This window comes from Sinocyclocheilus grahami, unplaced genomic scaffold, assembly GCF_001515645.1.
Source record: "Sinocyclocheilus grahami isolate Dianchi unplaced genomic scaffold, SAMN03320097.WGS_v1.1 scaffold530.1, whole genome shotgun sequence".
NCBI classification, from domain to species: Eukaryota; Metazoa; Chordata; class Actinopteri; order Cypriniformes; family Cyprinidae; genus Sinocyclocheilus; species Sinocyclocheilus grahami.
This window is the reverse complement of record NW_015505709.1, coordinates 334,404-358,498: the sequence shown is the minus strand read 5'-3', so window position 1 is coordinate 358,498 and position 24,095 is coordinate 334,404. Positions and strand designations below refer to the sequence as shown.

General features: G+C 37.4%; 1 protein-coding gene across 1 annotated transcript in view; it reads left to right on the top strand.

The window, feature by feature from the left end:
* The window catches only part of LOC107555282 (neurexin-3b-like), a 359,781-nt gene that overhangs the window by 91,558 nt on the left and 244,128 nt on the right, over positions 1-24,095 (top strand). Inside the window, exons 6-8 of the mRNA XM_016238037.1 lie at positions 8,791-9,092; positions 12,390-12,413; positions 13,667-13,828. Coding sequence (XP_016093523.1) covers positions 8,791-9,092; positions 12,390-12,413; positions 13,667-13,828 — 488 coding nt within the window. The remainder of the gene's footprint in view (positions 1-8,790; positions 9,093-12,389; positions 12,414-13,666; positions 13,829-24,095) is intronic.

Below are 24,095 nucleotides of genomic sequence, written 5' to 3'. Positions count from 1 at the left end.
GTAGAAGATTGTCCGGTGTGTACTGCTGAATGTTCAGCAGTTCATCCCTGTTAAAACGTATTGTGTTTGAAAAACAACAGACAGGAAAAACTATCAAAAACATTAAAACAACTGGAGAGCTTACCTAGGCACCCATAAGCGGTGCCATCTTAAACATTTATCTGATGTTGACAGATATATCCAATATCAATCAATACCAATAAATGTAAAACGTCTCTAATAGTAGTAGGCAGATTGCTGATATGGTAATACTGTATATGGTCATAAATATTGTGCATCCTGCAAAATTCTAACAAAAGTGAAGTGTACAATTTATCCAGTGAACAAATATATGCTGGAGTAGCCGTGCTGATATAGAGTGATATCACACGGATACTCGTGTGATATTGCGTTTATACAGCAGTTCAACAGCACAAGTGTGTAAATAAATAAACAACCACGGAGAGTCTTAAAAAACCCTATTGTGTGCGGAACTGCTTCCTTCAAATCTCTTAAAAAAATTAGCCCAAGCCTCCATTACTAATTTGAAAACGTTATTTTAGAACTAGTAATGAAGGAACATTGAGTTGCTTCATTGAAAGCTTTTTGTATTACTGTATTAAAAGCTTACTGTATTATGTAGTATTATGAGAGTGGAGTATGAGAGAGCGAGTGTGATTACCTGCAGCTTAGTCTTCTTTCAGTTGTTAAGGGGATTTCCCGTGATAACACTAGTCAGTGCATTTTTTTTAGTTGAGTCTTAAAAGGTGTTGTTGAAAGTAAAAATAATGTCCTTGTTTACAACATTGTTTCATTCCATTTCAATATAAAAATCTTTGCTGCTGACTGACTATAGAAACATAAGAGCCAGCAGCATATTCCAGAAGAACTGAGATAAAGATAAACTTAAAACTACATTTCATGACACAACAAAAGTAGTATTTGTAAAATTATAGTGGGTTTGGTCGTCCACCATGACTTCAGGGGACCAGAAAGAGCTGCTGAAAACTAGAAGTACTGTAGAGTTATCATGGTGCAACTTCACAGATCCATTTTTTTATTATAGTAAAATGTTGCACACAGTTTACCAATGGTTGGCTAGATTTCAAACCAATGCACAATTTGTTGTAACATCAAGAACATTTGCTAGAAGTAGTGACCGTGATGGATGCACACTGCACGTTAGCTAAGCTATGGGGTTTTGGTCACAGATTTAAAACATGAAAGGGTGACGATCTTCAGTGTTCGGCTTTAGCTGTGTCCTTGTCAGTGGATGGAAGGGTTTGGATGGAAGGAGACAGCACAAAAACAAAGAGGCTGCTGGGATAGACACCGCGCATGTCTCTGCCTCACTGCTGACAGAAGAGATAATGGCCAATAAGGCAATGTGCAGTTCTAGATGAGTGATTGGCTCCCAGTACTGTCAGTCATGCTCCAGGGAGCTCTGCTTCACCGTCAAGGCCAGAAGTGGGAGGGGTGTGGGGTTGGTGGGGGGTGTCTGGGGGCAGAGACAGAGAGAAGCTGTAGGGAGGGTTTAGTCTGATGCAGTGGCATTAGACGGACTTCTGAAATGAGGAAGAAAAATCCCCTCTCTACATAATCTAATGTAATTTGGATTATGTTTAATTTGTTGTTTACATGGTTTGCGGTTTAATATGGAAGAGCCTTCAACATGTTAAACAATTAATACATGTCTTCAACCTGTGTGCAAATACTATAATACAATATTTTATTTGCATGTTTTACTTGGCATCTGAGCAATTCAGGCTTGTATTTGCCTGTACAGCTGCACTGTAATGAACTGTTCACACAAGATGCATTCTTGCATTCAAAAGCATCTAAAGGAGCACAGCGGAACTGAACAAAGCATGTGTGTTAAGATGTGTTTTTAAGTTTATTAAAAAAAATTTTTTGACACAGCAACATAGTTGCAGTAAAGAAAATAAAGCCCCAACTGATGGATGCAATAAACTACTGTAAATGTTGTGCACATATATTTCAGTGCAAGAGCTTCTTGCATGGAATCACATTCTGCATCTTTGATTGTTTTTTCTGCTCTGGAGATTTTCTTATAAAGATACAATAAAGGGTTACGTATTTTTGCTTTATTGTTAATTGGTTTTATTTATTGGTTATATCTGTAATGTATAGCACCCATACATTCCTAAGAAATACGTTTGACTGGTGGACATAATGCAGCTTAAGCTGGTTATGCTCAATAAATGTGAACAAAAATCCCTTGATTCCTTAAGCTAATTTTGTTCTATTTAGTGTGCTTAATAATGTAATATGTTTTAGTGATCTTCATTTGGGGGCTTTTAAGCAAATAATTAATAGATTAATTCACAAATAATTAGATTATTTTTTAACAATAATTATTAGTAATTAGTAATTTTCTATCTCTAATTACAAGTCGCATTGTATTTATTTTTTGAAGAGAAAGAAACATTACTAGTCTGATGTTGTAGAGTTAAATTTAGGAGTTTGGGCAGTAGGCAGTGAACTTTTTGTTGCAGCCTTAAATAGCATTGCATTAGTTGTGGTCTCTCGAGCTGGTAGAATTTTAATTTGACTTCATAGAGTGTGCTAGCATCATGAGCTCACTTGACCTTGAGCAATATTTTACAGTGGCACTAAGTGGGCAGACTATGGTTTGAACTGAACATGGTAAATTATGTAACAGTCACTACAGATTAATTTTTCGCATGAATTACTGCTACAACACATTCATGTTTCAGCACTTTACTACTTTAGCCAATCTTGTTGGAGGTTTGGTCATCACCTAAAGAGAGTGTGTTAAGGGACTGTAATCACTTTGCTATCAGTCTTGCACCGAGCTTGACCATCACTGCATGGCACCCAGCTCCCTGCATCACTGCCTCTTTTGATGGGATTAGACTCCAGGGACCCTTGCACACCCTCACCTTACCCGTGTCAGCCGTACATTCATCATTCACCCTGCAAACCACCACCCCCGACACCTGTCGAATGGCAGAGCTCAGCTTGACAGGTGGGCTGCTTGCCTCTAACCAACCAGATGACAGTGGGGTGATGAGCTATCAGTCCAGAATGCTGCACTAAAGGCAGCACTGCAATAATATGACATCATAGTTGAACAGAGCTTATCACCATAAAGAGCATCTCTTTGACAATGTGTGTCTGCTAAAAGCAGTAGCGTTTATTATTTATTTTTTTCTATCTTAAAGGACCATTTCATTTAAAGTGAAAATCACCCTTGTGTCGTTCCAAGCTGGTTTAACTGTATTTCTTTCATGGAAAAAATAAATAAATAAATGCCGTTTTCCATTAAATTACAACAAATGGGAACTGAAGCTTTCAAGCTTCAAAAAGATACAAAACGACCATTAAAGTATCATAAAAGTGGTCCATATGATGTGCACTAAGTCCTATAAAGCCATATGATAGCTTTTTGTGAAAAACACACTGATATACCAGTGTCTTTGGTTCTTCTATGTAACTATGCATTGCTGCATTCCTTAAGCAGGATAGCATGGTTTGATCCCATAGGAATTAATAAACTGATCAAATGTAAATGCAATGTAAGTCATTTTGGATAAAAGCATATGCCAGAAATTGTATTGGTGCAAAATAATAATTTAATATGATTCTGATTATTAACTAGATTTTAAACTTGGTTTTTAACTAGACTACTATATACATTCTAAAAATGTAAAGTTGTGTTAATCTTATTTAATGTACCTAAGCTAACTTGAACTAACAATTAACAGTTCTATATTTTTTATGTTAAAAAGATTAATAAACACTAACAAATGTACTGCTCGTTGTTATTTAATGATAGTTAATGCATTAATATGACATTGTAATGTGTTACCAAATAGTGATGCATATTTTCTTTTCTAGCTATACATTGTTTCCCAGCCTTACTAGAGTGTGTAATTTTTAAATGCAGACACCAATGGCTCCAGTCTAATGTATTCTCACATTAACCGGAACCCTCCATGAGCGTGTTGTCATCAGAGATGTTACCAGTTTGTTTACGGTTGAATTTGACTCAACAAATCACAGCCAGCAACTCATTGCTTCCTACCTCTACACCTCTATCTTGTTTTCCTCTAGGGCTGCATTCACTGGCAGGTTGGTGAACGGTCACCCTTGAGACCTGCCCACTCTCATTCGCAGCACAGCATTTCTGCACATGACTGATTCTAAGCTCGCTCATTCTGGTCCTGATTCATCAGCATGTAGGAGGCTTCCCGAATCGCTTCCCACTCTTAAGTCGTGCTCCGGCATTGTCATGCAGAAATTAGCCTTCTATTTTTAGCCTGATATCTGCAGTGCTTGTGTTAGAGGATGCTGAATGCAGTTTGGAGGCACGGTGGGGCACGTTACACCGCTGGCTGCTGCCACTGCGGATTATTCACGCCACATTACCAAAGCCAGTAGCAGGCCTGCTTTCTAGATGACTAAATCTGTAGAAGCATTAAGGGTGCGAAAACAACCTTCCGACAGACTGAAAACACATTCAGATAAAGAGCACATAGTGTCTAGCTTCAAACAGTGACTTTTTTTTTTGACAGAACATACGTTTTGTACAGATTGACGATATATGTGTCTGTTGAAGCCACAAGAATTTAACTCATGTTTAATAGCTAAAGAACTACACTAACCATAATTCTATAGATCCACCAATCAGATTCTGTCAGGATTGCCATTGAAACAGTATACCCACTACCAAAAAGCTTTACAAATGACATATGTCTCACTACAGTCTCAAAGATATATATATATATATACAGTATATGTAAGGGATAATGTACATCCAGACGGTTGTTATGTCAGAATAAACCCAGACAGGGCGGAGGGGCCATGTATCAGTCTGAAGGGGTTTATTCTGAGATAACAACCGGCTGGATGTACATTATCCCGCTTGTTACACGGCTACTTGCCACATAAGTAAATAATTAGACATGAAATATTGATTTGAGTTGAAATATTTGAACGCAAAGCTTCCGTGAAGACAGCAGTTACGTGCAAGCGGCAAATTCAAACTAGACGGACATTTAAGGGAAACGGTGCAGTCAAACCACTTACAACACAACATTTCACCACAAAAATAATTAAGGCAATAAAAGAATTAAGACGAAAATGTTTTAAAACCTTACCAGTTTGTTAGTTCTCTTATAATCCATTATAGCGTACAAAACAGTTGTAGCAAAATGTCAGCAGCTGCGTTTGTATGAAACGAGAGCGAGTCTGCGATACCAAGATGACATAATTCAATAATTGTACACCATTTTGAATCGAGTTTTAATATTTTATTAGCTAAACAAACGCAATATATATGCAATACAATTTGCAACAAATATGCTTCCGTAAAATTTTTAAATGAAAAATTTTACAATTTTATAACTGTTTTAAATTTTAATATATAATAAAATGTAATTTAAAGGAACACTCTACTACGTTTGTATGAAACGAGAGCGAGTCTGCGATACCAAGATGACATAATTCAATAATTGTACACCATTTTGAATCGAGTTTTAATATTTTATTAGCTAAACAAACGCAAATCTTCCACCAAGAAAAAATAGTTCAAGCAAGGATGAAAAGTTGCGATGATATTACGCAGCGCCTGAAAATAGGCTAACTTCCGTCAACATAACCAACGTGACCACCTGCTTGCACAGGGAGCGTGCTGGGGACTATTTTCAGGTGCTGCGTAATATCACTGTGCCTGCTGCACCCATGGTACGGGAGCAAAGTTCCTGTTGGAAAGGGGAGTTGGAAAATGAGCCTATTTTCAAAAATAGTGGAGTGTTACTTTAATCTTGTCATGGCAAAGCTACATTTTCAGCTGCAAAATAATTACTGCTTAATATTTTTGTGAAATACCTCTGGAACCAAGGCTGTTAAAAGGGATCACTGTTGCACTTTATAAGGACACTTTAAGTGTCAGGATAATGGTGAGATCACCGCTAGAAGAAGGGAGTGTGGGATTGGGAAATGTTGCATGCCAGATTTAAACTTTCATTAGCCACTGGAGCACCACAGCTTAAAAAGCATGTGTGCTTTCCACTAGGCCGTGAATCAGAAACACAAGCAATTAATTTGAGGGTTTTACAGGCTGAAAGTGCTCTCCCTGGTGGCAGCAGGTTCATCCCTGTACAAGGAATGGCTTTACTGCTGCCAAGCCAAATGTCAGAGCTGACGTGGATCAGGGACATGTAAATTGGGTAGTTAATTGCCTCCACTGGATTTTGAAATCAAAGCTCAGTACACTGAGCTGCAAACGGAGCAGTGGAGAAAATTAAACTTCCCCAGCGAGTGACAATCAATGTAAAGTGAACAGAATGCATAGCAAGCACTGTTTCTTTCTCTTCCACTTTAGCAGATCATTATTCTATTTCAAATACTGCAGGAATTTGTTGTTTTGGCCTGTGAGGAAATTCATCATTGATTTACTGTATCAATAACCCAATTACATTCATTAATTTAATCAGGAAATAAAGGTAATATTTGCTTTGCCCCGTGTACTGTAAAATATTGCCATGATTTTAGAATATTTAACATAAACAAATTTTTTAAAATATTTTTTCCCAGTGTTACAGAATGCAATCTGTTATTTAAAACATTTTCGGTACCTACATTTGTTAAATTTTGTTCCTAAAAAATAACTGAATGCATTGCAGCTGAATGAATGAACACACAAAGGGGAAACTTTCTATTTACAAATTTCAGCCCCTTTCTACTTACAAATTTCCTGGAACAACATTCCTATCAACCAATCAGAGTTGAGGGATAACTTTTCAGGAAATATCTGTTTTAGGCTTACAATCAGGGTTAGGTGCTTCTACACCCTTGTTAATCAGCTATCATTTCACACTGTTTTTAGGAATAAATTATGGGTAGGTTTAGGTTTAGGTTTTGGGGTAGGGATTGGGTTAAGTCTATATTTTTGGACAGTTATGTTGATCCAGGATCAACAAAAGATGTTGATCCAGGAACATGTCTTACTTGGCAAAATCACGGCGATCAGGAAATGGCTTGTGAAATTGGTTTTATCTTTTCTCAGTATATTTGATATTTTATCAAATTAAATGGTTAAATACTTGTGAAGTAAGCTGTCTGAGAAGCTCAGAAGGTTATGTGGAGTGTCAAACTTGCTCCTGAAGGGCCAGCGTCCTGCAAATTTTAGCTCCAACTTGCCCCAACACACCTGTCTGAAAGTCTCTAGTAAACCTACAGACCTTGATTAGCTGATTCAGGTGTGTTTAATTGGGGTTAGTGCTAAACTGTGCAGGACAGTGGTCCTCCAGGAGCGGGACTACACTTAAAAATAAAAGTGATTCACGATGCCATAGAAGAACCTTTTTGTCTAAATGGTTCCATAAAGAACCTTTAACATCTGAAGAACCTTTCTGTTTCACAAATGGTTCTTTGTGGTGAAAGAAGGTTTTTCAGATTATAAAAAGGTAAGAAAGAGATGGTTCTTTAAAGAACCTTTGACTGAATGGTTCTTTGTGGAACCAAAAATGGTTCTTCTATGGCATCGCTTGAAGAACTTTTTGAAGCACCTTTATTTTTAAGAGTGTAGACTCGCCTATCATTTGGTGTGACAGCAGAAACTGAAAACACCACAAGCATCACGAAACTGCGCTGCTCATTCACTATGAGACACAAAACATGCAGACTTCATATTTATTTTTGTGGTAAATAATCACAGACACTAGTCCATATTGCAATTCGAATTTCATTAATTGTATAACCTTGTTTTTAAATCAAAACCATAAAATGGAATTTTAAATGTCATATCCCGGATTCTGTATTTTCAATTAATGATTGAATTCTCTCTGCGTTTTCCACATCATGGAAACCATAGAACCCTAGGTTGTGCAGTACAGTGATTTTACCACAGGTAAAAGAGTATTCTTAGGCACAACACAAAGCAAGAGTGAATTTGTGGCGACATCCATTCCAAATGTAACATTTTATAATTGCTCCTTGAGCTTGATTTGCTTACTCAGGCTTTCATTGTATCATTGCTTAAAACACATCCTTTACAACAAGCTACTCTTGCCCTCTCCTCTTCATCTGTTTTTTATCTTAAGCTTTCCATTACTTTTTTTCCCCCTTTCTCTCTGTCTCTGTCACTCCCACAACCCCATCTTACTTCTCTGCTTTCTTCCCATCCTGTTTTCACTTGTTCTCTCTCCTCTCTTTCCTTTCTGTCCCTGTAATTTTCTCAGAGGGGAGCTGAAAGTGAGTTCTGATACATCCTCTGGCAAGCCAAAATTCTAGGGGAAGAGAACAGTTAGCATGAAAGAAACAAGCTCTCGCAGATTAATGAAGACATTCGCCATTGTTCTTCCTTTACTGCAGGGTAATTTACAAAAATTAATGTCACACTTCAAATGTTGGATACGGAAATAATCTTTCTCTACCAAGAGGCACTGGGACTCAACTTCCAGAAAGGTTGTTTCTTAAGGGGTTGCATCATACACATCAATGCAGCATTCTCTGATTCCATTTTCAGACAGTGAAAGTGAAGGGTCTTTGCAAGGGAGCACCAATGTGAATTTATGGTCTGCTGCTTCACCTCAGTGCTCTGACAAAGCTCCCACAATCCCACTTGGTCTGCATCTACCTCAGAAAGTCACTTCAGGGAAATCTTGGTTTTAATACTGACAGAACTTTTGGTGTCTGTCGCCTGCGAATGATGATTTTTAATGTCTCCTGAAAAGACCAAGATGAACGTTAATTTCACAGATGTGTCCAAGCTCAATTATTGGAACCAATTAACATTGTACATTTTTTCTTGATTGTTTTCAGCACGCGAGGACAATGTGGCAACATTCCGGGGTTCAGAATACTTCTGCTATGACTTGTCTCAGAATCCTATCCAGAGTAGCAGTGATGAGATCACTCTGTCCTTCAAAACTTGGCAACGCAACGGTCTCATCCTCCACACGGGCAAGTCGGCTGACTATGTTAACCTAGCGCTGAAAGACGGTGCCGTTTCATTGGTCATCAACCTGGGCTCAGGAGCCTTCGAGGCTATCGTTGAGCCTGTCAATGGAAAGTTCAATGATAACGCCTGGCATGACATCAAAGTGACACGCAACCTGAGACAGGTAATCACTAGACGATGGCTGCTCTTAAGACTACTCACAGCTAGCTGGAGAACTAGTTTATGTTCTACTTCAAATATATTTATGTTGCATCTGGTTTATAATCAGATAATTATTTTTGGAACTGTCATTATTTAATTAAGACTGAATTTAGTTGCACTGTGATTTGTTACCTAGTTTCAGAATAATGAAAGAGTATGTTCTCATTTCCTCCTGTGTTTTCAAACCTTGAAATCTTTTATCTTTGTTACTTGACATGATTTAACACTCAAGGGCTTTCAGAAAACTTAAAGCTTGACCTCAAATCCTTTCAGTCTATGCTCCAAAGCTCTACAAGTGTCAGCGAACTTTCAAAGTTTTAGCAAATCACCTTGCTACTTTTTAGACAGTGGTTGACATTCGGTTGCCATTTTCCCTCAGCTTATGCATTTAAGCAAGGCACATGGAAGTCTGACTAAACCAGCAGTTTGTTTAGGATCAAATAGCTTTGCAATGATTCCTAAATAGAGTTCTTTACTGAAGAGACTAGGAGCCTCATTTATAAAGATGCACCTAATCATTTTAAATTAACATACAATAATTTCCTAAATGTTCCTATAAACTCTTTACTGAATGTGTGAATAATTGTTCTTAAATAAATTCTGCTTTATTATTGCAAATAAATAAATAAAATGTGCAGAGGAACAGTAATTCATCTATATAATACCCTCAGATGTCTTTGTATGATGAGATGTAAGACAATAAAAAGCACAAGAGTCTAATAAACAACAGTTGCAGCCTAATTTTGTCAACTTAACCTAATCAGTGATTCAATTTGAAATCACATTTTCATCAAACTTTCAAGTAAGAGCTTTTAGTGCTACTTGGTTTAGCCTGCCAGTTAAGACACAATGCAGTACGTGCAATTTTTTTTTACCATTATTTATCTTAATATTACTTAAAAATCATTATTTTCCTTGCTCTTAAAATGTTTGAGCATAGTCATAGCAGTGCACGTGTGGCCTCCTCATTCCAAACGCCCAGTATGCATATAGTAATACTAGAATTATTAACACTTAACATTTTTTTATAACTAAACATTGTTAGGTAAGTTTTCCCTTTTTGAACTTGAAGAGCCTTTCTAAATCCCAATTTGTTTCGCACTTTTAAAGTGGTATGAAATCCATAGAATTTAGGATGATATTGGATAGTATGTAAGTTTTCTAAATGAGGCCCCAAGTGTTCTCTTGTTCATGAAGCCTTTGATAAATTACCGTCAGTAAGAGTGTTTGTATCTGCTGGCCAGCTGTATGTCCATGGATTGGATTTGAGTCTTCAGTGAGATCATGCTTGACTTGTTTGGCTGACCTTAAACTTCACTGGCAGGTGAGGGAGGTTTATATGGAATGAAAATATGATGAGGGCTTGACAAGTAAGTGCTTTTTTCATGTCACTAATTTGTTCAGACTGGTAAAAGATATAGCACAATCCTCATGGGATGTTTTTTAGACTAGTGTATGAGCTGACAGACTGAAAGAGCTCTCTCTCTCTCTCTCACTCTCCCACTATCTTTCTCTAATTCATGGGCATTGCTGTTTTAAAAAAAATGTTGTGGATAGTTAAGCCAGGGGAGCACAGACAATCTGGTTGTGACGTCACAAAATAGTGGAGCCTAGGCTAATGAATATCATTTAGATTAAACAGTAAGTGTTTAAAATGGCCTGTTGCTGTTTTCATAAGAAAATACTTTTAGAAAATACACCTCGCCGATGCCAACAAAAAAAAGTACTTGATAATAGAAATTACAGGTTTTTTTATTGGTATTATTACCTAATTCAAAAATAAGTGTTGGTCAGTTTAAAAAAAATAAAAAAATAAGATTTTTAAATAAGATTCCAAGTGCTCTATCATACTGCCAGTAATTAAATAGGGCAGTTTATGAATCAGTCCATGTTGAAATAAATTAGCTGTTTTTATTGTAAAGAAAATCTGTTACACTGTTTGAATATGCTGCAAATGCTATGTCACTCTGCAGTTGACAACATTTGCATATTCTTTCCTTCATGACTATAAAAATGAATTAAATGAATTCAAATTTACTAAATTAATGTATCTACCTATTTCACAAAAGTATAAACTGTACACAAATATTAACAACAACATTATGATTAGAAGTGTCTTTTAAACAATTTCAAAAGCACACAGAGTTGCTGTTTATGTTACAACTTCATTAGAATGTATAGCAAGCAGCAATAAAATTATATATTTGACCCTGGACAACAAAACCAGTCATAAGTCGAAATTGAGATTTATACATCATCTTATACATCAATAAGCTTTCCATTGATGTATGGTTTGTTAGGATAGGACAATATTTGACCGAGATACAACTATTTGAAAATCTGGATTCTGAGGGTGCAAAAAAATTAAAATACTGAGAAAATCGCCTTTAAAGTTGTCCAAATGAAGTTCTTAGCAATGCATATTACTAATCAAAAATTAAGTTTTAATATATTTACAGTAGGAAATTTACAAAAATATCTTCATGGAACATGATCTTTACTTAATACCCTAATGATTTTTGGCATAAAATAAAAATCATTAATTTTGACCCATACAATATATTTTTGGCTATTGCTAACAAATATACCCCAGCGACTTAAGAGTGCTTTTGTGGTCCAGGGTCACATATTTTCAAAATTGACTAGCTAGTTTGGAGATGCATTTGTAACTTGACATACCATCGTAAAAAGGTAACGATTATGGTATATTGGCCACAAACTACATGATGCAATTGAATGCAAGTCTAAAGGTGTAGAGTGGTGTTTTTAAGATGGTGAATTTAATGACACAACTTGAGGCTTTTATCATGTTAAACGTATAGCAAGTTAAGGACGGCACACCATCAGCATGCTAATTAAAACACTACCGCTAAAATCTAAAACTAGTCAACAATCTTTCTCACTAATTGTCTAGTCTATTGTTGGATGACTAGTCAAATAGTCAACCGTTGTGAGCCATCTCTATTAGCCATATGTCTCCACTCTAAATAATACCTATGCTCTCATTATACTGTACTTTTCCTCTTTAATCTCTCTTTCCCTTCCTGTTTCTCACATCTTGGGAAGAAACAGTTCTTGGGACTAACACTATTCATTCATGGGATCATTTTTATTACTAATCTGTTTCTAACCAAACTAATGTACTAACACCCTGAAGCTTCATCATTAATTTCTTTCTCTTTTAATTTCGTCCATTTATTAACAACCGTTCTGTTCACTATTGTTTTGATTTCCTTTCTTCCCCCCTTCTTCCTGAAAGCACTCAGGCATTGGACACGCTATGGTAAACAAACTACATTGTCTGGTAGATATCATTCTTATTGTCCTTTTTTGGTTTGCCGTGTGTCCCTCTCCCTTTCTTTCTTTTTTCTTTGAGTTTCATTCTAGACACTCTTTTCAAAAAATGAGGAAATGGGTTTGTATTACCAGGAATTTTCACATTTCCCCCCTTTACCCTCCTCTCAAACTTCCCTCCCTTCTTTTACAGTTTTGTTTCTTATTGTTTTTTTGTTGTTTATCAGGCTGGCTTTTACGTCCTCACATTAATGTTACATAGAGATTCACATCCTCACTTGGACTCTCACAGGAGCTAGTAAAATGTTTTTTCTCCCCACACCAAGCCTCCACATTTTTTGCGAGGACTGTCAACAATAACTGACAGAGGATTTCCAAGAATGTCCACAAGGGAACTTTCCACCTTGCAGAGCCTCCCGAAAATAAACAAACACACAAGAGAAATTTAAGAACTCTGGGAACTCTGGCAGTCGATACCTCCACACCACTCATAGCATGTCCACATCTCCACCATCTCATTCAGCCTCATAAATCACTGCGACTAACACAACATTCGATTTATCACTCCCCTTCCACCTAAATCCCTTGTGTGTGTCTACCGCATGTTGTTTTGTGTGCCGTGTATCTTGTTGCATGGCCTTCCTGCTTCTTTATCTAGTTCTGCATGGGTACTTGATGATCGGCTGTTGTGGCTTTGCTCCTCCCCCTTTTCATTGAACCAATGAATCATCGATCCTTCTCATGTTTATTTAGTATGACCTTTTGAAAAAGGATAAAACATTTGATTTTCCCAGTGGTTAATGCCTTCCTTTAATGCATGCATGTTCAAGTCTTGGTATGTGTCTGAACGTCTGTTTATGTGTGAGTGAGCGTGTGACAAAGTAGCGTACCCCCCCCAAAACTAAAACAAGTACAAATAATTTGTCCTTGGTTTTAACATTTACTAACCCTAATTAGCAATATTCCAAACCAGATAAAAATTCATTTTCTTAACCCATCAAAGATGAAGAAAATATTCATCAGCAATATTTTCTTTACCTGTCCCGTGAACCTATACTAAACTATCACCAATAAATCTTATCCAGACCAATGGTCCAGAGTGTTAGCAGTAAGTGAACCGAAATAAGGACAAATCTGAACAAGATAGACCATAACAAACAATAAGGTTATCGCTCAGGTCAAAAGCACATCTTGAAATGAGTTACTAATTTGTTGTCTTTTTATATTGTCATCATTTAACAGGTGACTATATTGGTGGATGGTATATTGACCACCACAGGATACACGCAGGAGGATTACACAATGCTGGGCTCAGATGATTTCTTCTATGTGGGGGGAAGCCCAAGCACTGCCGACCTGCCTGGATCTCCCGTCAGCAATAATTTCATGGGCTGCCTGAAAGAGGTGGGTCCTATAAGATTTGCATAGTTGTGCGTGCATGCACGAACGCACACTGTGAAAATGACATCATAAAAAGCCTGTCAGGATGTTAATGCCATTATAAGATGCAGAGGTCTTCACAAAGTATTTGTTCACTTAAGTCATGTTTAAAAATGTATGAGTTTCATTACATTAGATGAGAAAATATCAAACATGGCATCTGCATGCAAATTACGCTTTACCAGAGCTAACTTCACTTTTCTACTCAATTATGTGTTTGCTTTTAGGCAACTGGTCTCATTGTGTTTTTTAATAGATGTCAGCTTCTCAAGTTGTCCAAATACTTCATTTTGAACAGTATCTATTACTTTATAATATTGTTTTAAAACCTAACAAGTGTGTTGTTGTGAGATGATTAGCTTGAGAAGTGTGCTTGTGCTTTCTTAAATATATATATATATACAGTATCGTTGCAAAGCAGCTTTACAGAAAATGTAAGTTTCTACATTATATTTAGTAATGCTAGTAATATCATTATATTACTTATCAGTGGTGACTATCTCAAGTTGATGTCCATATGGCAGAAATGTACGGTAAAAATCAAGCAGTTAGTTAATGACATGTAATCAAACAGACAGTGAACACTATTAACAGCAATGATTATATGTTGTGATCAAACTTATAGCAACATTTTGTAGTTTTCTATGTTGTCTGAGGGTTGGCATCATCTGAGGTCTTCTGAGGGGTTGGCATAATCTCTTCTCAGGTGTTCGGTCATCTCAGATCTTTGTAAGGGCTGGATCCAGACTGAAGCTTGTGCAATTCCTAGTTACCACGGGATGCCAGAGAAGGGAATAGAGAAACATTAGCGTAGCTGCTGTTCAAACCAAGCAAAAAATGGTAATGTGCATTTGATCAGATGTAACTGAAGTACAGTGTTATGAGATACATTATGTGAATGCTTGGCTAAAGAGATGTGTCTTTAATCTAGATTTAAACAGAGAGAGTGTCTTTGAACCCCAAACATGATTAGGAATGCTATTCCAGAGTTTGGGAGCCAAATGTGAAAAAGCTCTACCTTCTTTAGTGGACTTTGCTATCCTTGGAACTACCAAGAGTCCAGAGTTTAGGTAGTGTGATGGATTGTAGAGTGATAGAAGACTAGTTAGGTACGCAGGAGCTAAACCATTTAGGGCCTTAAAAGTTAGTAGTAATATTTTGTAACTGATATGGAACTTAATGGGTAGCCAGTGCAGAGAATGTAAAATTGGGGTAATATGATCATATTTTCTTGACCTGGTAAGGACTACCTGTAGCTTGTTTATTGAAGATGCAGGACAACCACCTAGCAGTGCATTACAATAGTCCAGTCTAGAGGTCATGAATGCATGAACTAGCTTTTCTGCATCAGAAACAGGTAGCATGTTCCGTAACTTGGCAATGTTTCTAAGATGGAAGAATTAGGTTTTTGTAACATGGGAAAAATGATTTTCAAAAGACAATTTGCTGTCTAATATAACACCCACATTTTTGACTGTAGAGGAAGTAACAGTGCATCCGTCTAGATGCAAATTGTAAACAACGAGATTCTGGGTACTCTGTTTTTGGTCCAATAAGCAATATCTCCGTCTTATCCGAATTTAATAGGAGAAAATTATTGGTCATCCAGTCTCTTACATTTTTAAACACTCTGTTAGCTTAGATAATTTAGAAGTTTCATCTGGTCTTGTTGAAATATATATTTGAGTATCATCAGCATAACAATGGAAACTAATGCTGTATTTTCTAATAATATTACCAAGGGGCAACATGTATATTGAAAATAGCAGAGGGCCTAGGACAGATCCTTGTGGCAATCCATACTTTACTGGATTTAATTGAGATGATTCCCCATTTAAATAGACAAAGTTATATTGATCGGAAAGGTAGGATCTAAACCATCTTAAAGCCTGCCCTTGAATACCTGTATAGTTTTGTAATTGATCTAAGAGTATGACATGGTCTGTAGTGTCGAACGCAGCATTAAGATCAAGTAAAACTAGCAATGAGATGCAGCCTTGATCTGCAAGAAGCAAGTCATTTGTAATATTAACAAGTGCAGTTTGTGTACTATGATTGGGCCTGAAACCTGACTGAAATTCTTTATAGATATCATTTTATTTTGCAGGAAGTAGCACAATTGAGTAGACACAACTTTTTCTAAAATTTAGACATAAATGGAAGATTTGAAATGGGTCTGTAATTTGCCAGTTCACTAGGATCTAGCTGTGGTTTCTTGATAAGAGGCTTAATAACCGCCAGCTTAAATGGTTTTGGGAGGTGACCTAGAGATAACGACAAGTTAATAATATTGAGAAGCGGTTCTTCTGCTACAGGTAACAACTCTTTCAGTAATTTAGTGGGTACAGGATCTAATAAACATGTTGTTGGTTTAGATGCAGTGATTAGTTTATTTAGCTCTTCCTGTTCTATGGTAGTAAAGCACTGCAGTTTTTCTTTGGGTGCTATGAATAAAGCTGAATTACAAGATGCTGTTGATTCTACATTTGTTATTGTATTTCTGATGCTATCTATTTTATCAGTGAATAAATTCATAAAGTAATTACTACTAAACTGTAGTTCGGGTGATGTCTGATTATATATATATATATATATATATATATATATATATATATATAAGGGATGCACCGATACCACTTTTTCCAGTACTCACCCGATTTATATTCCAAAGCCACTCATATAATGCAGAAACACACAAGCAAGCAAAACACGCGCAACGCATGCATGTACTTGTACTGGTGCAGAACAGTACAGCCTAGCGCATTTCACACAGTGCTGTAATAATGCAGGGAACCACTCGTTATAAATCTCCTAACTGTGATATTTTCAGAAATAGAAGTCAACTTTTTTCATCTGAAACATGCTGCGATTTATATTCCAAAGCCACTCATATAATGCAGAAACACACAAGCAAGCAAAACACGCGCAACGCATGCATGTACTACGAGTACAGGAGCTCAGTATCGGGCCCGATACCAGTATCGGTATTGGTGCATATATATATATATATACAGTATGAACAGTGATATACATACATACATACATATATACATACACACACATATATATATATATATATATATATATATATACATACACACACACTCATGGTAAAATTGGTTTGTTTCAGACAATAAACAGTAAAGAGCTGCATTACATAAATATGTATGTGACATGTACTGTATATCAGTGGTCACATACACATTTATTCACACAAATCATGATGAAATGATTATGAATTAAAATAAGCCTGTTTTGCCCAGTGATTTTTTTATATACATGTGGAGTGAGTGAAGATAGTGGATGTGGAGTCAAGTGTTCTGTTTTAAATAAAAATTGAGCATGAATTTGATACAGGACGAGTGGTTCAGGTATGCACATGATCCCGGCTGTTGTCGCTTACTCCCCAAGGTTCATGCACACAGAGTGCAGGAGTCTAGAGACAGGGTTTTAAACATTTATTTTATTTTATTTTAACCATTTCAAACTGTTAAATTGGCAGACAAGTGTAAAAATGGTGCTCAAACTGTGAGATACAATGGCCTAGTTTTGTTTTAAATGACATCACACCATCTTGAGGTATATCAGGGCCTTCAGTCAGCTAACTAAAGCGTGTCTTACACCACTGCATGTGTCCTAAAATCAGCTGAAAATATATGAATGGCATCATAGTCTGAAGCAAAAAATTCAGAATCTGTGCCCATCATAAACTACTTGATTTTCTGTGAAACCTGTCAACTCCCACTTCTCAAAAATATGCAGGCTTGCTCTGACTTTCAGCAACAAGAGCCCATTTTTCCAAGACCAGTGTTGGGGAAAGTTACATTTAAAAGTAATGGATTACAATATTGTGTTACTCCCTAAAAAGTAACTAATTGCATGACTTAGTTACTTTTTATAGAAAGTAATGTGTTACGTTACTTTTGCGTTACTTTTTCTCATTTGGGCTGGGCTTGCTAATTTGTTTTTAAAGGGGTCATTTGATGTTGCTAAAAAGAACATTATTTTGTGTATTTGGTGTAATGAAATGTGTTTATGTGGTTTAAGGTTAAAAAAACACATTATTTTCCACATACTTTACATTATTGTTTCTCCTCTATGCCCCGCCTTTCTGAAACGCATTGATTTTTACAAAGCTCATCGATCTGAAAAGTGAGGTGTGCTGTGATTGGCCAGCTATCCAGTGCATTATGATTGGCCGAATACCTCAACCCATTTTAAACAAGGCATTTGTTGCATCCAGTGGGGACATAATTATGGATTATAATGATTTATGCTATACTGCATCATGCCGCGTAAACATAAAACCATGTCTGCATTTGTGATCGGAGGAATGACAAACAACAAGCCCTACTCTACACTGCCCAAAACTCGCGTTTTAATCATCAGTGGCAAATTCATTGTTCAAATTCAAACAGTCCTCCATAAAATGTGCTGCACACATCTGAATATTTGGGTTGATACAACTTAACCACTGATTTCTAGTCATGTCCTCTTTTGGAAGGCCAAACAAAGTAGTTTCGCTTTAACAACGAAACACAGTGTCACACACGGCGGCCTAGAGTAAGCGGAGGCTTGAGAACGGCGCGGCCGGCGGATTCGACGAAGTAGCGAAGAGGGCTTGCGGCAACCACATGTGACGACCCCGGGATGGACTCCGCTTCGTCCACGGGGAAAGCTGATCCGGCGATCCACAGCGCAAAGTTGATGTATTTCCTCAGCGACCAGCACGAATCAGCTCCAGGCATGACGAAGCAGATATTGTCCTCTTTTGGAAGGCCAAACAAAGTAGTTTCACTTTCACAACGAATCACATAGTGCCTTCACGACATGGCGGCAGCAACAATACTACAGCGAGAATAAAAGTTACACCTTCTTTTTTTGCGTGAACATTTGGGCGGCGTTATGCAAATCTTCCAAAATCGTGACGTAGACATGTGGGGGCGTGTTAGAACGAGCCGTTTTAGGTAGGCGTGGCTGACTCTTAACTTTTAAAAAGAATATATCTTTGGATTTGAGACTTTAGTCTTTGCAACTTTACAGATCGTCTTTATGCACCAAGAGCTTGTAACACTCAAAAGAGAAAGGAAAATTTGAAATCGCATCATATGACCACTTTAATATAAAAATGTATATTTTTGGCAAATGTAAAGGCCCTTTTACTTTACTTTTACTTTTAGTCATTTAGCAGACTATTGTCCTCTTTTGGAAGGCCAAACAAAGTAGTTTCACTTTCACAACGAATCACATAGTGCCTTCACGACATGGCGGCAGCAACAATACTACAGCGAGAATAAAAGTTACACCTTCTTTTTTTGCGTGAACATTTGGGCGGCGTTATGCAAATCTTCCAAAATCGTGACGTAGACATGTGGGGGCGTGTTAGAACGAGCCGTTTTAGGTAGGCGTGGCTGACTCTTAACTTTTAAAAAGAATATATCTTTGGATTTGAGACTTTAGTCTTTGCAACTTTACAGATCGTCTTTATGCACCAAGAGCTTGTAACACTCAAAAGAGAAAGGAAAATTTGAAATCGCATCATATGACCACTTTAATATAAAAATGTATATTTTTGGCAAATGTAAAGGCCCTTTTACTTTACTTTTACTTTTAGTCATTTAGCAGACGCTTTTATCCAAAGCGACTTACAAATAAGAAAAAGTAACTAAAACTAAAAGCTAAAACTCTATAAATAATATATATATATATACACACACATTTAAGAAAATAAATAAATTAAATAAAAATGACAAATGCATACAACAACATTTCAAAACTAAACATTTAAATGAAAACAAAAAAAATAAAGCTAAAAACAATTCAAAACATTAAAAGAACAAAAGGTATGAGTATAATAATGATTCTAACATAACACTAAGCCAAACACCAAAAAGCAACTAATTACTTGTGTATGTACAGCCACACACATATACATATACATGTACATATTGTGACGATTCGGCTGCCTCCCCCTAATTATCATCATCACCCCGTCCCTTAATCGCCGCCCTGCGCCAGGTTCCCGACAAGAGTGGGTGCGTGAGAGAGGAGGGGCGCTGAAATAGCCAGGGCTGGCGGCATGTGATGGGGCATACCTGATCCGAATGGAGCCTCATCACGCCGCTGTTTAAATGCCGAGCACGCCTCTCCTCGGGAGACCGGTCTATTCCCCGTGCATGCACGCTGGTGTCCTCGTGGGTCCAGGAAGGGAGCGTTGAGGGATCTCTGTGCCGCCGAAGATGCGAGCTACCGGACCCCCTGTCCGGACGAGAACCGCACCCGTTACACGCCCGTCGGGCCAGGACGCCGGGCCGTCTAGTCCCTTCACACGACGGGGCCAAGGAGAGAAGGATGCAGCCGCTGGAAGAAGCCGCCGCCCCTCGCGCCCTGGACTGGAGAGGGGAGCGCGTGCGGCCGCCGGAATCCGCCCCTTACCTGGACCCTTCCTTCCTGATCACTGCCCTTCCCTGCACGAAGCCCGCAGCACGACGAGGACACCAGATCCCCTGTTTTATTTTGGACACTAGATTCCCCTTTTCCCTGGACACTTTGTTGTTTATATTATTTTGTTAATAAAAGCCTCTCCGAGGCCTGACGCCACACCCACTGTGTCTGTCGTGTGCTCCTCCCGTGACAATATATATAAATACATTCAATATATATATATTATTTCATTTCCATTTTGTATGTTGAAGTACTGAAATAACTAAAATTAAATAAAACTAAAACTTAATAAAAAGCCTATATCGACATAATAAAAAACTAATAAAATGACAACATTACTACAACTGTAACTAAAATAGATAACTAATACAAATCAAACTACATTAGTTTATCAGTAATCCTAAAAATAACACTGAGCCAAACACACATGCTAAAATAACAAGTTACTGACACATAGTAAGAAATGTTTATAAAAAACTGAAACAGAAGTGAAACGAGTAGTAGGAAAGAGGAGAAATAAAAAGCGATACTTATGTCCCTTGCTCGGTGGAGTCGCACAGGTAGAGTCGATGGTCTTTACACTCTACGGTCTGCACACGACCGCAGCCGCGACCGCTTGTGCGGTAAACTAAGCTTTTTTTTTTATTCGTTTAACAAAACTCAAATTTAATTCAGCTGGACACACTTTCCTGTTTATCACAACAAATGGCCAAGCAAAGCGCATTACAATGACAAGGTACGCGATACAGTACGAGACCAAACGCGATTTCAGCACGTCTCCACAGTAAACAAAACAAGCGTTTCCAAGCAACGACAACTGCCTAAACACGGAGAAACAAAGAAATAAATACACTTACAAGCTGCTTTAAAATTCTGCTAATTGACTGCTTCTCATAAAGAGTATTTCTTTACACTGTTTTGCTGGCGCTTGAACACACTTTCCTGTTTATCACAACAAATGACCAAGCAAAGCGCACGACACTGACAAGGTACGCAATACAGTACGAGACCAAACGCGATTTCACACCAAAAGGGAAACGAATATGCCTCAGCCATTCTGAATTGCATGAAGCATAGAATGCAGGAGAAGAAAGTTCAACACTCTTCAGCAATGAAACAAAAAGAAAGAAAAACAAATGTCATGTTTAATTTAAGTCGTTTTTGCTTATTAATATGGCTGAAATGGATCATCGAAGGTCGGCAGCAAAGATATTGATTAATAAAATGTGATTACTATACGTAGTCTTAAATATGCTGAAAAACATGTACTGTAGTTCAAAACATCACATTTGTTATATTTTGATTAGCTCATTAAATGTTTTTTGGGAGCAAAAATGTTCCAACTCTTTTACATTTTTTATGATCTATATTATGGTTGTGCACCTGATTCTCATTAGTTTGGTTATGTATGCTTTACACTAGTATAAAACATGCTTTATTTATGCAAGTTTTATACTGTATATAGACTCATTAACAGTGTGTCTGTAATACGGAGTCTTTTTTGTTGCTACAGTTGCCAGTGGCTGTTTTCATTTATGAAATCTCACCGTTAGCTCCATCATTAGATGTAATTATTGAACATAGATTGCGTAATCTACTGTAGTCATCAGAGCCAAATAGCTGTTTCATGCAGGAAACATCCTCCCTCTGTTAAATTGACATTCATGGCTTATTTCATGAAGTTTTCCATCTCTAGAAGCAGATTCCATTAGGAGTTGCACATAGAAATGCACAGACAAACGCAAACACAGACTCACGGCACACAGTACCCGACACACATGGGTGGTCTATAATAACCATCATAATGAAAGGTCACCTTGTCTCTGCTGTTTAATCTGCCACTGGTTTCTTTCTTTCTATCCCCAGTCTGGCTATTAATATCAGTTGCGTAGCTGCGGATGCTCGTGTGACTGTCCCTGCCAAATTCTAAGACACAGCTTGTGTCAACAGTGATGAAAGACTTACCGAGTTAGAATTACCCAAGGAGTACTAAAAAGGGCAGGCACTTTATTTCAGTTAAAGCCAGAGTGAGTGTAGCAAAACGTCCTCTATTATAGGGATCGTCCCTCATTTACACTCTGTTTTATGACAACAGTGTTGAATGGTCTAAATTTCTGGCTGAATGTCATACATGCAAAAAAAAAAATGTTGATTTACTGTAAGATTTGGGGGCCATGGTGTAGAAACATCTCAACTGTAGTATCCTATCTTATTTGTTTAGCAACCATGGTTACTTCTGATATGATCATGGTAGGATGATAAGCAAAAGCCCAACCTTGATATAAACCCTGAGAAAACCTCATTGCCTCCTGTGCGTCAAGCACCCGCTTGTGATGGCAAGACCCATTCATTTCCGTGAACTGGTTCATTTCAATAAACTGGTTCAAAAAAATTATTCTGTTGTTATATTTTACATGATACATTTTACATGCATCTTGAGTAAGTTTTCTATCTTAAAGTTTAAAAAAAATACAATACATAATACAGACATTGATGCACATGCATGGGTATATATTCTATGCTTCCAAGGGATATGAACAGAATAAACTAATCTTACAAATACATACAAACATATTTCTATTAATACGCATATTTCCATTATGTACCTCACGTTTGCACTAGGATAGTATCCGTAATTCACTTGTCAGACTCCTCAGTAATCCTCAGAAAACTTTAACAGTTAAAACCAGCTCATTTGGTTCTTAAACATGAATAAAAAGGTGACTTTTAACTCTGCCTGTTTGCTCAATTAATTAATTTTGAAACTGAAAATGTGATTGGTTCAACAACAGGCCTAGTAAGAACTGCATAGTAACCTCCACATAAGAGGCCAACTTGTTCATTGTGAATTCTCAGACTCATGGCAGGTACACAAATGTTTTGATGATGATTTTATGAATGATTAAATTGACTCACTTTATTAGGTACACATTGATAGTGCCTTGTTTGACTCTTTTACCTTTCGCATTCCACAAGGTTGTAAATGTATCGGGTTACCATGAAACCAGGGTCTTGTTCGGCGTCCTGGGGTGTTACAAAGTATTTGTGAAATCTAGCTAACAAAATATATATTGTGTGTTGGAGTGTTCCAGACGCTACAACTGCCTTAATTCATGATGGCATAGATTCAACAAGGTGCTGGAAACATTCCTCTGAGATTTTGGTCCATATTGACATAATAGCATTATGCAGTTTCTGCACATTTGTTGGCCACCACATCCTAAAGGTGCTGTATTGGGGCTCATCTAATTGTCATGGTCTCTGGTGACATTTTGTTGTGGTTGTCTGAAGGTGCTGATCCACCAACTGATACGGACTGGATCTGGGTGACTGCGGTAACCTTGGAATAAGATTGAAACAGACAGACTAATATTATCATAGGTGCCATTCCACTTACGATGTAACAAGTACATTAGATGTCATGGGTAGTGTTCCCAGTTCCATTTGGTCTAATTTATGTAGCCTAACAATCCTTTAAGGGATTTGAATTATTGAAATGTGTGTGTTATGTGCTTGCCATGTTAAAGAGGTGGATCTTTAATCTAGATTTAAATGAAAGAGTGTGTCTGCCTCCCAAACAATGCTAGGAAGACGGTTTCAGACATTGGGTGCTAAATGGGAAAAGGATTTAGCATCTTCAGGAGATGGTAAGTACTGAGGAGCTAAACCATTCAGGGCTTTATAAGTAATGAGCAAGATTTTAAAATGTATGCAATGTTTAATTGGGAGGCAATGCAGTGGTGACAAGAACCAGGCTAATATGGTCATACTTCCTAGTTCTAGTAAG